This window comes from Aotus nancymaae, unplaced genomic scaffold (genome assembly GCF_030222135.1).
Source record: "Aotus nancymaae isolate 86718 unplaced genomic scaffold, 86718_ANA_hifiasm-v0.15.2.pri h1tg000020l, whole genome shotgun sequence".
In the NCBI taxonomy this organism is placed as follows: domain Eukaryota; kingdom Metazoa; phylum Chordata; class Mammalia; order Primates; family Aotidae; genus Aotus; species Aotus nancymaae.
The window spans coordinates 63,426,581-63,443,337 of record NW_026988432.1 but is presented as its reverse complement, the minus strand read 5'-3'; the positions used below and the strand labels follow the sequence as shown (position 1 = coordinate 63,443,337).

The following is a 16,757-nucleotide window of genomic DNA, read 5'->3' as shown; positions in this document are numbered from 1 at the left end:
CAGGTCTTACCCCTAGGGATTATATGTCCTGTCTGGGATGGGGGTCCTATCATTTGCATTTTAAAAACACTTTTGGCCAGGCATGGTGGCTCATGCCTGTAATCCCAGCACTTTGGGAGGCTGAGGCAGGCAGATCATGAGGTCAAGAGATCGAGACCATCCTGGCCAACATGGTGAAACCCTCTCCCTACTAAAAATACAAAAATTAGCTGGGCGTGGTAGTGTGTGCCTGTAGACCCAGCTACTCAGGAGGCTGAGTCAGGAGAATTGCTTGAACCCGGGAGGTGGAAGTTGCAGTGAGCTGAGATCGCGCCGCTGCACTCCAGCCTGGCAACTGGCGACAAAGCAAGACTCCACCTAAAAAAAACCAAAAAACTTCCCAGTTGATTCCACTGCACAGACAGGGTTGAGAACGACTCAGTTAACATTATAAACTTTGTTGGTTAATGCAGTTTATGCAGCAATGCAAGGAGGCAGGATCTGCAACCACCCCTCTCTTGTCTGTAGGGTGCAAGTTGTAGCATTGATCCTGCCTTGCCTGCCGCAGACCACAGGCTAGTTCTCTGTACATAACGGATGTGGGAATACTCAGGCCCCAAGTGACTCTCCTCATTTCATGTCTGTTTGCAGATATTCCCACAGCTCTGTGAAGTGGGGATAACAGCACCCACACACCTCAGAGCTGTGAGCAACCCCTGCGCTTAGATGGAGCCCATGTCGGATCAGCGAAGTGGCTCAGGGAAAGCCAGTTTCTTCTGTGTCCTCATTGTCCCTTGTATGGTGTTTTTCACTCGGAAAGTTCTCACTTCATGCTTCATTGTCATGCTCGTGTGTAAATGGGCTTCTCCACAGTTTAGTCTTGCTTTGCTGACTTACTTATTCACCAAGACCCTTCTTTCTTTGAAAAATACTCCTGGTCAAATATGACAATTAGAGTCCTCATGTTTGAGGATAAAGTCTGTTGTTGCAGAATTGGGTGTTGATCGATCTGGTGTTGCACTGAATTGTTCATTCTTTAATGAATTCATCCAAAATTTAATAAGTGTCTTGCATATTCAGGCATTATTCTGTGCCACATCCCTTCTTTCTCAGCACCTTTAAATGAACAGGTCACAGCAGGCTTTTCTGAGATTATCCAGGCCCCACCTTCTCCCCTGATGCAACCTGCTGATCTCCCTTGCACCTTCTCACGTCTCATGACTCCAGAGTCTAGCTGTCTTTATTCACCTACTGCTCCTGTCCTCTTCTGCTCTTGTCTTTTTATATTTATTTATTTATTTAGGTGGAGTGTCACTCTGTCACCCAGGCTGGAGTGCAGTGGCATGATCTTGGCTCACTGTAACCTCCACCTCCCAGGTTCAAGTGATTCTCCTGCCTCAGCCTCCCAAGTAGCTGGACTACAGGCACCAGCCATCATGCTTGGCTAATTTTTGTATTTTTGCGGGGATTGGGTTTCACCATGTTGGTTAGGCTGATCTTGAGCTCCTGACTTTAGTTGATCCACCCACCTCGGCCTCCCACAGTGCTGGGCTTACAGGCGTGAGCCACTGCACCTGGCATGCTCTTGTCTTTAATTGATGGTTCATTATGCATTTGCTTTCCTGGCCTGCTTCAGAAGTTTTCCTCAATATTTGGCTTATTATTCCTCTTCCACCCAACAAAATAAGAGCCATTTTCCTTTCTGCATCCCTGTCACTCACAGACATACATGCATGCACACACCCCTCCTACACATCCGCCTATACTGACTTACAGACCAGCTGCCTACCTGGCTTCCCTGTTGCAGGCACTTGGAGAGATATTGCACTAACCCCAACAGAGCAGGACGAGAACCTGGGCCTAGGTGTGGAACAGGTTCTTCTGGAAGGACCAGTCCAGCTGCACGTGCTGGGATGTTGTAATGTAGCCCGTAATGTAACAGTTTGGGAGAGCCCAGAAAGCTGTTGGCATTGGAAGTTCCCCTGAGTTAATGGACTGTGAGGCTGACCTGTCATCCCATCCCTGTTGAACTGCTTTAATGGCATCTTAGTCTCTACTGAGTGGGACTTCCAAGGCCCTTTGTGATCTGACCCTGCTCAGACCTCTCCACACCACTGCTAACCACATCTTGGCCATTCTGTGATATCTGTGGTTCCATCAGATCCACATTACTGGTGGATAATGTGACGTTTATTTCACCTGTGGCACTCTGACTTATTCCAGGCTGTCATTCTCCTAATTGTTTCCATAACAATTTCTCTGTACATCTGACTAGTACCTCATTTTGCAACTATTTGTTGACTTGCCTGTCTCTCCTTAAGGGCTGAGAGTTTTGCCTATATTTCTAACACCTAGCACAGTGCCTGACATACAATGTAGACTCTGTAAATACTTGTTGAATGAACAGATTCCAATACAGACAAACAATGGAAATCTATTAATAGTGGGTATTGTTTTGAGACCAGAGAGATGTGCAGAGGGGGTTAGGGAAGTCCCTAGTGAGGAAGCAGAGTGATGATCTCCTGGGGAAGGGCAGGGGCTGGCTCCAGAAGGCTAGGAGACCTCAGTGGGTCACACAGGCAGGATTTTTTTGGGGGGATGGGGGATGGAGTCTTGCTCTGTCACCCAGGCTGGAGTGCAGTGGTGCAATCTTGGCTCACTGAAATGTCTACCTCCTGGGTTCAAGCGATTCTTCTGCCTCAGCCTCCCAAGTATCTGGGACTACAGGCGCCCACCACCATGCCTGGCTAATTTTTTTTTGTATTTTTAGTAGAGATGGTGGTTCATCATGTTGGCCAGACTGGTCTCAAACTCCTGACCTCAGGGGATCCACCCACCTCGACCTCCCAAAGTTCTGGGATTACGGGTGTGAGCCCCGGCGCTTGGCTTCAGGCAGGATTTAAAGACAGGGAATAAGGAAAAATCCAGGTAATCAGACTAAGAAAGAGAATGGACAGACCTTTTTGGAACCAAGGCCTCTGCTCACATTCTATACCAGAGTACATGGTCAGGAGCAAGCTAGCAGCAGAAACAAGAAGTTCAGACATTCTCTGCACTCATGAGCGGAGTCCAAATATGGATACAGAAAATCCACAGAATCTGGTAGCCAGGAGGACCCTGATGACTTGAAGACATTATTAATTTGGCATGTTCGGACATTATTAATTTGGCATGTTCTTATCTACCCAATCAATACAAAGGAGAAATGGATTACATTTTTTGTAATGGGATTATTTACAGAAGATGAGTATTCCATTCAGCCTTTAAACTTAAATTATATTCAACAAAAACTTATTTCTAGATTTAGAGCCACTGACCTCTAAGCATCTCAAGCCAGAAATGCATCAACACATGTAGTCAACAAGTATTTGTTGAGTTTCTAGAAAGTGCCATAGAGGTGACAGGTGGGCCTTGTACTCCAGACCCCATTGCTAGGAGTGAAGCATGAGAAATTCCAGGAATCCTACTAAGTATGTTCCTCAGTTCAGATTTGGGAGAGATTTCTATTTCTGAAGGTCTCAAACACCTATATCACTCCACTTATTTCTGTATGATAGTATCATTGTCAACAGAAGGATAATTCTAATTAAACAGTATGTTTCTACTGCATGGAGTCTCCTTTTAAAGAATATCACTTCCAAAATACTCTGTGTGACTGCAGACTTGTTGGCATTTGCTGAGTAGTGATATTTTTACATATAGTAGTTTTTTTTTTAAGGGAACTCTACCTGCATGGCTTTAAAGGACTTTCTTTAAGTGAGAGAACAGCTGTTCTCCTCCAGGCGTTCTGGGCTAAGACATCCTCCTCCTCTCAGGAACAGAACAAAGGCATACAGAATTTATGTCACAGATGGATTTTTGTTTGATAAAAATCACTTATTACTGAACGAAAGAATGGCCCATTCTCTTTAGAAATATGAGCATAACATCTCCTGTGTCTTCAGTGGTTTCTAACTTTGTTGGTTTAGTTTTAATTATTATAATTGACTGAATTTAAATGGGCCTCATTTTAGATAATCAAACTTTCCCTGAAAATGTGTGTATAAGATGGCTTTCTCTAAAGGGAATCAAATTCAATATTAAAATAACTCCAAAATAATATTTGAAGGAATCAGCTAATAAAGAAAATAAACAGTTCTTTGGTTGCTGTTGTAGGGGCCAGATGTGGTGGCTCACACCTATAATTGCAGCACTTTGAGAGGCCAAGGCAGGAAGATCCCTTGAGCCCAGGAGTTCGAGACCAGCCTGGGCGACCCCCATCCCTACAGAAAAATAGCAATTAGCCAGATGTGGTGGCATGCACAGATAACCCCAGCTACTTAGGAGGCTAAGGCAGGAGAATCACTTGAGCCCAAGAGGTCGAGTCTGCAGTAACCTGTGATTGCACCACTGTATTCCAGCCTGGGCAACAGGGTGAGACCACATCTCTAAAAATGAAAATATAAATAAAATGTGTATCCACTTTTTGGTGGATGATGGACGCCACTGAGGAAGATGGAGGTACATGAGGATTGGTTAGTCCCTACAATCTGACCACATAGACAATCACAGGAGAATAACTTGGATCCAACACGAACTTCCACAGTACATGTTATGAACATACAGCAGTGACTAGCATGCAGATGCATAACAAGTTCTAGGCCATATCCTTCAAACTGATAGTCACAGCTTTCTGTCTTTTTGGGTATTCAGACTTCTCTCTTGGTGATTGGCAGCCTTCCTAATGCTGGATACAGGACATTTCAGGGATCAAGCCTTAGGTTCCATCACCTTCCTTCAGGATGTGAGTTTCAGGATTCATAAATTTACACCAGGTACTTACAAGAGTGAGGAGAATCTCTGTTTTAACAGTTTCATTGTAGTATAATTATATACCCTAAACTTCTGCCAGTTTTAAGTGTACAGTTTAATGTTTTTAGTAAATTTAGAGTGCTGTACAGTTGTCACCACAATCTGGTGTGAACACTTCCAAGACTGCAGAAAGTGTCATCATTCTCATTTGTGTCCAGCCCCTGCTCCCACCCTTACTCTGGCCCCCAGCAATCATCTGCTTTCTGTACTTTGAGAAGTGCCTTTTCTGGAAATTTCACATACATGGAGTCATACAAAATGGAGTCTTTTTTTTTTTTTTTTTGAGACTGAGTCCAGGTCTGTCCCACTCCAGTTCTGTCGCCCAGTCTGGAGTGCAGTGGTGATCTCGGCTCACTGCAACCTCCACCTCTCGGGTTCAAGCTCTTCTCCTGCCTCAGCCTCCCGAGCAGCTGGGATTACAGGTGTGAGCCACCATGCTCAGCCTAATTGTTGTATTTTTAGTAGAGGCAGGGTTTTACCATGTTGGCCAGGGTAGTCTGGAACTCCTGACCTCAAGTGATCTGCCTGCCTTGGCTTCCCAAAGTGCTGGGATTACAGGCGTGAGCCACCACTCCTGACCAAAATGGAATCTTTTGTGTCTACTTCTTTCACTTAGTATTTCCTAGGTTCATCTATGTTGTGGCATGTATCAATAGTGTTCTACTTCATTGCTGAATAGTATTCCAATATGTAGTTACACCACATTTTATTTATCCAATCACCAGTTGATGGACATTTTGATTGGTTTCAGTGTTTTGGAGCTATCTGGAATAATGCTGTAAACATTCACATACAATTCTTTGTTTAGATATAGCTTTCATTTCTCTTGAGTGAAATTCCTAGGATTAGAATATGGATCGTGTGGTAAGTTTGTGTTTTCCAAAGTGTCTGCACCATTTTGCAGCCCTACCAGCAGTGTCTAATTGCTCCAGCTTCTCCATATTCTTACCAACACTACATGTTACCTTTCTGATGATAGACATACGATGAGTTCAAAGTGGTATCTCATGGTATCACTTTGTATTTCTCCAATGATTAATTACATTTAGCCATCTTTTCAGGTGCTTCTTAGCCATTCGTATATCTTTGGTGAAATAGCTATTGAAATATTGTGCCAAATTTTTAATCAGGTTGTTTGTATGCTTAGTTAAGAGTTTTGCATATTTTCTGGATAGACATCCTTTATCAGACATGTGATTTGATAGTATTTTCTCCCAGTCTATGCTTGTCTTTTTATATTCTTAATGGTATGTTTTGTAGTGCCATATATATATTTTTTATTTTGATGAGGTTCATTTTATCAATTGTTTTCTTTTGTGGATTATTCTTTTTGTGTCATGTTTGAGAATTATTTGCCTAATCCAGATTTTCTTCTGGAAAGTTTATAATTTAGCTCTTACATTTAGGTCTTATGATCCATTTGAGTTAGTTTCTATGTATGGTAAGGAGTCAGGGTCTAAGTTCATTTTTTGCATATAGATAATCCAGTGGTCCCAACAACATTTGTTGAAAATACAAAATTGCCTTTGTACTTTTGCCATAAATCAATTGACCATAAATATAAGTATGCATTTTTAGACTCTATTTTGTTCTGTTGATCTAGATGCATCTGTTTTTATGCTAATATCACACTGTCTGGACTTCTTTGGCTTCTTAGCAAGTTTTGAAATAGGTAGTTGTAAGTTATTCAGCTTTGTTAACTTTTTCTAAAGTGCTTTAACTGTTCTAGGTCATTTGTATTTCCAATCATATTAGCTTGTCAATTTCTACAAAAAAAAAAAAAGAAAAAAAAAAAGCCAGCTGAGATTTTGATAGCAGTTGGATGGAATCTACAGATCAATTTAAGGAGAATTGTTGTCTAACAATATTGAATCTTCCTGTCTATGAATAAGACATGTCTTTTTATTCATTCAGATCTTTAATTTCTCACCCCAATTTTTTTTAGGTTTTCAGTGTATAAAATTCCTATCATTGAATTTTTCTTGAATTTCTTGAATTTTCTTGAATTTCTTTTGTTCAGTTTTTTTGTTCAACTATTTTGTTCCTTTTGAATAGAGAAGACTGGTGTGGATGGAGAGCTGATCCAGCCATTCTGTGCCTCCCCTGTTTCCAGGATCTCGTTGTTACAATTTTGGCTGGTCCAGCTATCGGTTGCATGAACCCTAGTGGGACTAAAACCTCAGGCCAGCCCAGCTGTGAGCCATCCCCATTCATTTTCTACCAAGGTCACTTCTTTTGCTGATAAGATCATTAGGCTTGTGCTTTCACTCTGCTCCAAATCAAGCCAGCCTTCTCCATCAGTGGAACTGCTGGCTTTCACAGCTAGCTCTGCCTTAGGAAACTCCCCTGCCGATCGGCTGGGGTGAGAATGAAGCCGCCTCTGCTGGAAGGCCGCTTTCTTCCATGCATCTTACCCAAAACTCTAGCAGCTTTTCCTAAAGAAAAGCTTCCCAGTTTGTTGTTTGTCTTCAGGAATTTTCAGAGCCCTGAAATGGCTGTTTTTGAAAATTTTGTTCACTTACATAATATTTTTGGGTGGGAGAGAATTTGTCAACTCCCTTTTTATGCCATTGACAAAAGTTGCTCTTAAAAAAATATGTGTGTGTGTATATATATATATACACACACACACACACATATATATACACACACACACACATATATATATATAGCTTGAAAATATGTATTCAAGAGAGAGGAGAGAGAGAGAGAGAGAGGGAGAGAGTCAGTCTTGCTTGGTCACCTAGGCTGGAGTTCAGTGGTGTGATCATGGCTCATTGCAGCCTTGCCCTCTTGGGCTCAAGTGATCCTTCCCACCTCAGCTTCCTGAGTAGCTGGGACTACAGACGTGCACCACCATACCAAGCTAATTTAAAAAAATTTTTTTTTTGGTAGAGATGGTGTCTCCCTATGTTGCCCAGGCTGGTGATACACTCCTGGGCTCAAGCAGTCTTCCTGCCTTGACCTCCTCAAATGCTGGGATTACAGGTGTGAGCCACAATGCCCCACTCTAAAATATTGTAATTGATATAGAGACCTTGACTACCAAGAATTTCACCATTAACAACCCACTGATTTTACTAATATCCCATTGCTATATTCTCCCTGGTAATTAACAAAGTGCTTGTGTCATGGAGACAGAGAGAGCAGGGCGCCTCTGGAATGTGGGCAGTATTCCCAACTGGAGTACCAGCTGACGACTACCCAGGAAGATACCTCACCTGTTTTTTGTTTTTTTTTTTTCCCGAGACGGAGTTTCGCTCTTGTTACCCAGGCTGGAGTGCAATGGCGCGATCTCGGCTCACCGCAACCTCCGCCTCCTGGGTTCAGGCAATTCTCCTGCCTCAGCCTCCCGAGTAGCTGGGATTACAGGCACGCGCCACCATGCTCAGCTAATTTTTGTATTTTTAGTAGAGACGGGGTTTCACCTTGTTGACCAGGATGGTCTCGATGTCTTGACCTCGTGATCCACCTGCCTCGGCCTCCCAAAGTGCTGGGATTACAGGCGTGAGCCACCGCTCCCAGCCGTACCTCACCTGTTTTAATTCTGTTTAACCTGTCTCTCTGACACACAAATATACCATAGCACAGTCTATACTGAAGTATTTTCAAGCTATTTAACTGGATTTTCACGTTTAGTCAAACCTCAGTTAATATCCCCAGTTTGAGTAATTGTCAGCACACTCAAGTAAAGGAGAATTCTGTGGGAATTGCAGTCCCTGAGAGGAAACAGACGCCAAATTCAAAGCAGTGCTGTATGGGCTGCTTGGGCCCATAGCCCCAGAAGCTAAAAGAGAGCTGGCACTCTCCTGGAAACCAGAGAGGCCCTTCAACTTGCCAACCTTCTTCAGGGCTGGAGCCTAGGGGCTGGAGACAGGAAGGGGAGGGCTCCGGGAGGAGAGGGATAGAATGTGCAACCCAGAACTGAAACGAAAAAGACTCACTGTTCTGTGTGTACATCGTAGTGGAGTGTGCAGTGAGGATAGAACATTTGAGTGCTACTGGTTTGTTTTAAAAGAAAACATTAAAGAAGACTCATATAAACGTGGTTTAAGAGAGTGATGTATTAATGTGGTCTAGCCTGGGTTTTGATTCCTTCATTACCAAAGTGTGGACATAAAGTAAATTTTCCCTCACTGTATTATCATAATAAAAATATAGGGAAGAACTTAGGAAACCAAAGGTAACACATTCTTAATATTTTATTTTAATGAGAGCCGAGGAAGTGGCGGGGGAGAGAGAGCGAGAGAGAGAGAGAGAGAGAGAGAGGATGTCTGGAGGTAACCAGGGAACAGCTTGTCAATTTCTACAAAAAAGCCAGCCAAGGGATTTTGCCAGAGTTGATGGAATCTATTTGGGGAGAATTGCCATCTCACAATGTTAAATCTTCCTATCTACAAAAAAGAATTTTATTTGTATTCATTTAGAACTTCTTTAGCCAGGTGTGGTGGCGGGCGCCTGTAATCCTAGCTACTCAGGAGGCTGAGGCAGGAGACTTGCTTGAACCTGGTAGGTGGAGGTTGCAGTGAGTGGAGATCACGCCACTGCACTTCGGTCAGGGCGACAGAGTGAGACTCCATCTCAAATAAATAAATAAATAAATAAATAAATAAAAGAACGTTTTAAATTTCTTAGAAAAATTTTTATAGGTTTTCAGTACATTGGTCTTGAATTTATTTTGTTAAAAATTTTTCCGGCCAGGCGCGGTGGCTCAAGCCTGTAATCCCAGCACTTTGGGAGGCTAAGGTGGGCAGATCATGAGGTCAAGAGAGCAAAACCATCCTGGCCAACATGGTGAAACCCCGTCTCTACTAAAATATACAAAAATTAGCCGGGTGTGGTGGCGCGCGCCTGTAGTCCTGGCTACTGGGGAGGCTGAGGCAGGAGAATTGCTTGAACCCAGGAGGTGGAGGTTGTAGTGAGCCGAGATCATGCCACTGCACTCTAGCCTGGCACCTGGCGACAGAACAAGACTCTGTCTCAAAAAAAAAAAAAAGAAAGAAATTTTTTCCTATTTTATTCTTTTTGAATAAAACTGAGAAATGTATGGTTCTGGGCACTTCCTGTGTGGATGGGGCCTGAGCTGCACTGCTTTGACTTAATAGATTTCCCAGGTTGTTACTGAGTTGAACTTGTTCATATGCTGCGTCTTTAATTTTGGAACCCTTGAAGTTTTTCCTCTTAACAGTCAGCCAAAAACCTTTGTTTTAACTGAAGTACCACATTGCCTGTAAACATAGTTGCCAGACGTCTCCAAGACTGAATGAAGAGTGAGGAATCTGCTGGAAGAAGTGAGATCTTGTGCCAAGTTTGGCTGAATTGATTAAACTCAGGGTGTTTGAGCTGGAAAAAAGGCCTAGGAGATCATCGAATTTTTTGAACTCAATGCAGCATCGCTTAGGAACTTGTTAACTCGAAGCATCTCAGCCCGACTCCAGACCTACTGAATCAGAATCTGCACTGGAACCAGATCCCCAGGGGATTTGCACATACTAAAGTTGAAAAGCCCTTGGCTGGGCACAGTGGCTCACACCTGTAATCCTGGCACTTTGGGAGGCCGATGTGAGTGGACTACCTGAGTTTAGGAGATTAAGACCAGCCTGGGCAACATGACAAAACTCTGTCTCTACTAAAAATATAAAAAAGTAGCTGGGTGTGGTGATGCACACCTGTAGTCCCAGCTACTTGGGAGGCTGAGGCAGGAGGATTGCTTGAACCCAGTAGGCAGAGGTTGCATTGAGTTGAGATTGTGCCACTGCACTCCAGCCTGGACGACAGAGAAAGACTGTCTCAAAAAAAAAAAAAAAAAGTTGAGAAGCCCTGCAGTAATTCTTTCTTTCTTTTTTTTTTTTTTTTGAGACGGAGTAGTTTCGCTCTTGTTACCCAGGCTGGAGTGCAATGGCGTGATCTCGGCTCACTGAGATTCCATGACTCAGTGTATGCACTTCTCACACATTTGATGCCTTTTTAAAATCATTATCTAGGACAGGATTTAAAATATTGAACAAGGAAGTGTTGGGTACACAGAATGGGAAACCCAGGTCTCCGTTCCTCAATTCAGTGTACTTGATGTTGCTTGTGTCAATTTAAAGATCACTTTTTGGGAAAATGCACTCCTTCTCAGGTTTACCCCATGCAATTTCGCCTGTGTGGTGAATGAACAGTGTGCTGTGTCCACAGGAAATTGGTTCACGTGGAGACCTTTGGGATGGGCATAGAAGAGACTGAGAAGTTGCTTAAGGGAAACCACAAGTCGTAGTATGATGTATGATGTATGTATGTAGCATGGTATATATAGCATGGAGACAGAGAAACAGGGTTCAAGAAAGAGAGAAAGATCATTTTTGACAAAAGCTCGCTGCAAGTTCAGTACACTGAAAATAAACTGCTTGTTGGGTTTTCCAAGACGAAAGTGATGGAGACCTTGCAAAGGGCATTTTTTTTTAGCAGGGTCTAGCTCTGTCGCCCAGGCTGGAGTGCAGTGTACAATCTTTGCTCACTGCAACCTGCATCTCCCAGGTTCAAGTGATTCTCCTGCCTCAGTCTCCCGAGTAGTTGGTACTACAGGCACGTGCCATCATGCCCAGCTGATTTTTGTATTTTTGGTAGAGACGGGATTTCACCATGTTAGCCAGGATGGTCTTGATCTCCTGACCTGGTGATCTGACTGCCTCAGCCTCCCAAAGTGCTGGGATTACAGGAGTGAGCCACCGCTCCTGGCCAGCATTCTTAGTGATTAAAAAGAGCAGCTTCTCCATTGGAGCTAAGTGAAGAGAGAATGTGAGGCACAGAATTGGAGACAGTGAAGACAATTCTTATTATTTACAGCCTTAATCTAGTAATAGCCTTTTGAAAAAGAGAAACACTACCAAGTTTAATGTATATGTGTTTATAAAGAGGTGGCTTAACTTGAGGGAAAAATGGTACTAGAATTGAGAAAATATAGTGTTATCAATCCCAGTGAGAATAATTAAGATAATTTAACTCCACGCACCTGTGGTCAGAGTGTTTAGTTGTTAAATATGTTTGTCTACCATTGGTGAGTAAGGTGAAAGGTAACTCGAATGATTTCTTTGTCTGGAAGATGATCCTCTAGATATGGACTGCAATAAAAGTAGCTTTAATCCTGCGGATCCAGCCACCCTGGGGTCTTCATGCTGGTGTTCTGTTAGAGGTGGTGATGCATATGGCATCTCAAGTGCTAAATGATTTGATCAGAGGTGCTGGTCACTGCACATTTTTAAGGACAATTTCCTCTTGCAGCTACCACTAGGCACATGCAGGACCAGTCATGTAAATTGAGGAGCCAGTGCAAAATGAAAATGTGGGACTCTGTTTAAGTTATTAAACATTTCAAGACAGTTTCAGCGTAGCACTAAACCAAGAGTGATTGTGCAGGTCACATACTCATGAAGTGGTCCTCAGCACATGCCCGGGATGGTGAAACCAGGATGCTAAAGTGTTAAATCATGAGCAAGTAAAATCTGTGCCATCAAGTGCAGAAGTGGCAGAAGAAAGGGGAAGAAATAACCAAGACCTTTAGGGATTTGTAGAAAAGTTTACGGTCTTTGGATGTGTTTAAGCTGTTAGAAAACTGGTGTTTTAAGTATTTAAATAGAGGGTATAAATATTGCAAGTGTTATAAATGAGCTAAGCAAAATTTAATATAGCTGCATTTTAATCCAACAGAGTTGTCATTATTCAACTTAAAGGCTGCACTTGCTTTTTTATTTTTCACCTGTAAGGATTTAGAAGGAGAGAGGTACAGTGACTTCTCAGGACAATGGGAATGATATGAAATTTTAAATATATTGCATGTTGTGCTGCTATTGTGTTTTGCCTAAGTGCAATAATAATTTTAATCAGGTAGAATATTTAAATTGCTGCCTGCCCTTGGCAACAAAAGAGAAAACCGCTTCATGATGAATGAATTAAGGTTCTTTTCTCTACAACTAAACTTGAAATGAAAAATGAAAATGAAAAATCACAGTGCCATTGAATATGAATGTTTAAATGAACCATTGTGAGGGGAGTAGGTGGATACTGATAACACACTGTTTTTCTGCAGAAAATATTTGTGCCTAACTTGTTCATACCATATGTTTATCTCATAGTAAAAATCTCTTGTCTTTTTCAAGGACACCTTGAGCACATTGCTAGGGAAATGGAACTCTTAGCAAAACCCTGCTAAATCCTTTTGCTTACCACGCCCTCTTGTTTTCTGATTAAACTTCTCTTCATCCTCCCACATGAGGGGAAAAAAAAAACAACTGTGTTAAATACCAGATTCCCAAGAGTTTGGATTTGACTTTTCTCTCACTGTTTGTATGGGGTCTTTATTCTCTCCCTCCCTCCCTCCCTCCCTCCCTCTCTCTCTTCATCCTCCCCACCTCCCTCCCCTCCCCTTTCCCTCCCTCTCCTTCCTTCCTCCCCTCCCCATCTCCCCCTCCCATTCCTCCTCCCCTCTCTTCCTTCCCTCCTTCCCTCCTTCCCTCCTTCCCTCTCTCCTTCCCTCCTTCCCTCCCTCCTTCTCTCCTTCCTTCCTTCCTTCCTTCCTTCCTTCTTTCCTTCCCTCTGCCTCTCTCTGTCTCTGTCTCTCTGTTCTATTTCTTTCTTTCAATATCTCTCCCTGTCTTTCTTTGTCACCACCCCCATATTTTCTTGTCCTGTGCTGGAAACGGCTTTGGTGCTTGCCTGGTGGAATCTCTAGAATATCTTAAAGTTTTTCTTTTACTAACAGCCATCAATGATTAAATTGGTTTAGTCCAAAAACCAAGTATTTGCTTTTGAAGAAGCGGGCTATTCTCACCTTAGTGTTTCTACATCAAGCTGAAAGAACTCCCTGCTTAGAGTGACTAAAGTCACCTTCCTTAAAAAGGTGCTCCCAAGTGTTAGAGATGTCTTTATTTGAGTCATAAAATAACTGACTGGTGATTTTGAGTAGTTCTCTTTGAAAATGAGAGTCCTGTTTTACATGAAGCAGGCGAAACTTTGATGTATTTCACATATTTAAGCCTTAGTTTTGATTTTTTAGTATTTAAACATACTGAGAATACTGGTCTTTGAGACCCAAAACAAGTTCATTTAGTAGTGGTTTAAAATAACTTTTAACTTATAACAAATAACTGGAAGCAGAATTTCTTTCAGCAGGGTACGCTTGTTATGGGAACATGTCTGGTGGCAGGTTTCCCAGGGGAGAGGGTCCGGGAATAAGGAAGCGCTTATTGTAGGAGCCACCGCCACTTGCTCATGGGTCAGAAGCAGAGCTGAGGCCTTCTGGAGATACGTAGTATTGGGAATGCACGTTCATGTGTGCTTTATTTTCAAACACACCTACTTTATGACACATGGCTATATTTGTATTGTTTTCTGGGGAAATAAAAGGTTTGAGTGAAGATGAATTTTGCTACAGCTTGTAAACAGCCTCCTGAACCTGTTGGGGATGCATTGCTCTAAATCATTTCAGTTTCGTTCTTCCTCCATCTCCACCCCTCATCCCTTCCCTGTGTGGCCACAGCCCTCAGCATTGAAACACATCCCTGAAAACATGCTGGAGCGTCAAATGCGAGAAATCAGATAATAATTACATTTGAAGAGGGTGATTTTATTCCCCAGAGGGATAAAACCTCACTCAGGCAACAGGGGTGCATTGAGGTCAGGGTTGGAGCAGCTGCGGCCAGGCCCACCCCAGGTCACTGGGCCTGCACCCTCCCACTCACCTTCACAATCCACGTGGGCGAAAGGTCATGGGCCTCCTGGCTGCCTTGTTCCAGGGATGCGTGGGATCCTGGAAGAGGAGGTAGGGCAAGGAGTCTAGCAGAGTCACCTCCACCTGGACTTCTTCCTCGCTCTTAATTCCTTGCACCTTCCCCACCAGGGTTCTCTTTTGTTTTTTTTGGCCCAGGCTGGAGTGCAGTGGCATGATATCGGCTCACTGCAATGTCTGCCTCCCGGGTTCAAGTGATTCTCTCGCCTCAACCTCCCGAGTAGCTGGAACTACAGGTGCTCCACCACACCTGGCTAATTTGTTGTATTTTTAGTAGAGATGAGGTTCACCATCATCTCCTGATGGTGGTCTTGAACTCCTTACCTCAAGTGATTTGCCTGCCTCAGCCTCCCAAAGTGCTGAGATTACAGGTGTGAGCCACCATGCCTGGCCCCTACCAGGGTTCTTGACCTTTTTGGTATCAGTCAATCCCTTTGACAAAGCTTGTGTTTTTGTTGCTGTTTTTTTTTTTTTTTTTAGATGGAGTTTCGCTCTTGTTACCTAGGCTGGAGTGCAATGGCGCGATCTTGGCTGACTGCAACCTCCACCTCCTGGATTCAGGCAATTCTCCTGCCTCAGCCTCCCGAGTAGCTGGGATTACAGGCACGCGCCACCATGCCCAGCTAATTTTTTTTTGTATTTTTAGTAGAGACGGGGGTTTCACCATGTTGACCAGGATGGTCTCGATCTCTTGACCTCGTGATCCACCCGCCTCGGCCTCCCAAAGTGCTGGGATTACAGGCGTGAGCCACCGCGCCCGGCTGTTGCTGTTTTTTTTAAGAGACAAAGTCTCACTCTGTCTCCCAGAGTGGAGGGCAGTGGCGAGATCATAGTTCTCTGCAACCTCGAGCTTCTAGGCTCAAGCGATCCTCTTGCCTTAGCCTACCCAGAAGCTGGGATTACAGACATGAGCCTCCGTGTCCAGCCTCTCAGCATATTTTTAAATGCATAAAGAATGTATTAGAGACCAGGCACAGTGGCTCACGCCTGTAATGTCAGTACTTTGGGAGGCTGAGATGGAAGGATTGTTTGGGACCAGGAGTTCGACCAGGCTGGGCAACATTGAGAGATGCTGTCTACCAGAAAAATAAATAAAATAAAATAAAATAAAATAAACCAGGCATGGTGGCATGCGCCATAGCCTCAGGTGCTCGTGAGGCTGAGGTGGGAGGATAGCTTGGGCATGAGAGTTCGAGGCGGCAGTGACCTGCACCACTGCACTCCAGCTTGGGCAACAGAGCAAAAACTGGTCTCCAAAAAATAAAATAATGATAATAATAAATAATTATTTAAAACAAAAAATGTTAGAAAGCCTGATATGTTAAAATTCAGTGCTACCCTGCACGGCTAGCCCTTTCTCATTTTTTACATAACCTGTTCAATGTCACCTCCTGAGATGCCTTCCCTTGTTGGCTTTTGTGACAATTAGAGGAGAGATTGTGATTTACAAACATGCAGTTAACTTACAGGGGCGCATCTACTCAGTGTTGCAAAGCCGATAGCAGCAAGAGCAATAAAAGAGAAAAAGGCAGGGAGGAAGGAGGGGAGGAAGGGAGGAAGGGAAGGGGGAGTAGACGAATCTTGCAGTGGGGCTGCCGTGCCTTGGCGAGCCCCGAGCTGAGCTGAGGTCAGCCTTTCCTTTAGGCCTCTCTCACCATGCACATCCCTCTGGGCTAAGAGTGTTTATTCTGTTTTGAGGTACGTGCTTTTCATACCCAGTGACCCCTGAAGGCCATCCCACTACTTCTAAAACTTAAGCGAAACAGAGATTCAAATATATAAGCTGGAATCATGAAAGTATAACTATATTTGAAGAAACTTGTATTAGTGACACCCACTGATGATAGGAAAATCATAGCAGCTATTTGTTGACATCTTAATACACTGTATGAAACCCTTTACCTATATCTCGTTGATTTGCTAACAAAAACATTTGCCTGGGTGCTGTACTTCTCATCGCTCAAATAGAGAGACTGGGAGGTAAAGCTCTCGGCCAAGGCCACGCTGCTGGCAGCTGGCAGACCTAGAATTCACACTAGGGGCTGCCTGACTTGAAGCCTGGGTTTTTCCTCCTTACTAGTACCATCGTTCCTAGGCACTAGCAATCTCAGAGTTTGGATTCCAACAGCGTTGATATAAAATACATGATTAGAATTAACAT

The 16,757-nt window shown here is 43.4% G+C and overlaps 1 protein-coding gene across 1 annotated transcript in view; it reads left to right on the top strand.

Moving 5' to 3' along the window:
* The first annotated feature begins 705 nt into the window (after nucleotides 1-705).
* Nucleotides 706-16,757, top strand: part of LOC135276027 (laminin subunit alpha-1-like) — a 62,147-nt gene continuing 46,095 nt past the window's right edge. Inside the window, exons 1-3 of the mRNA XM_064378948.1 lie at nucleotides 706-832; nucleotides 1,787-1,909; nucleotides 4,695-4,793. Coding sequence (XP_064235018.1) covers nucleotides 706-832; nucleotides 1,787-1,909; nucleotides 4,695-4,793 — 349 coding nt within the window. The remainder of the gene's footprint in view (nucleotides 833-1,786; nucleotides 1,910-4,694; nucleotides 4,794-16,757) is intronic.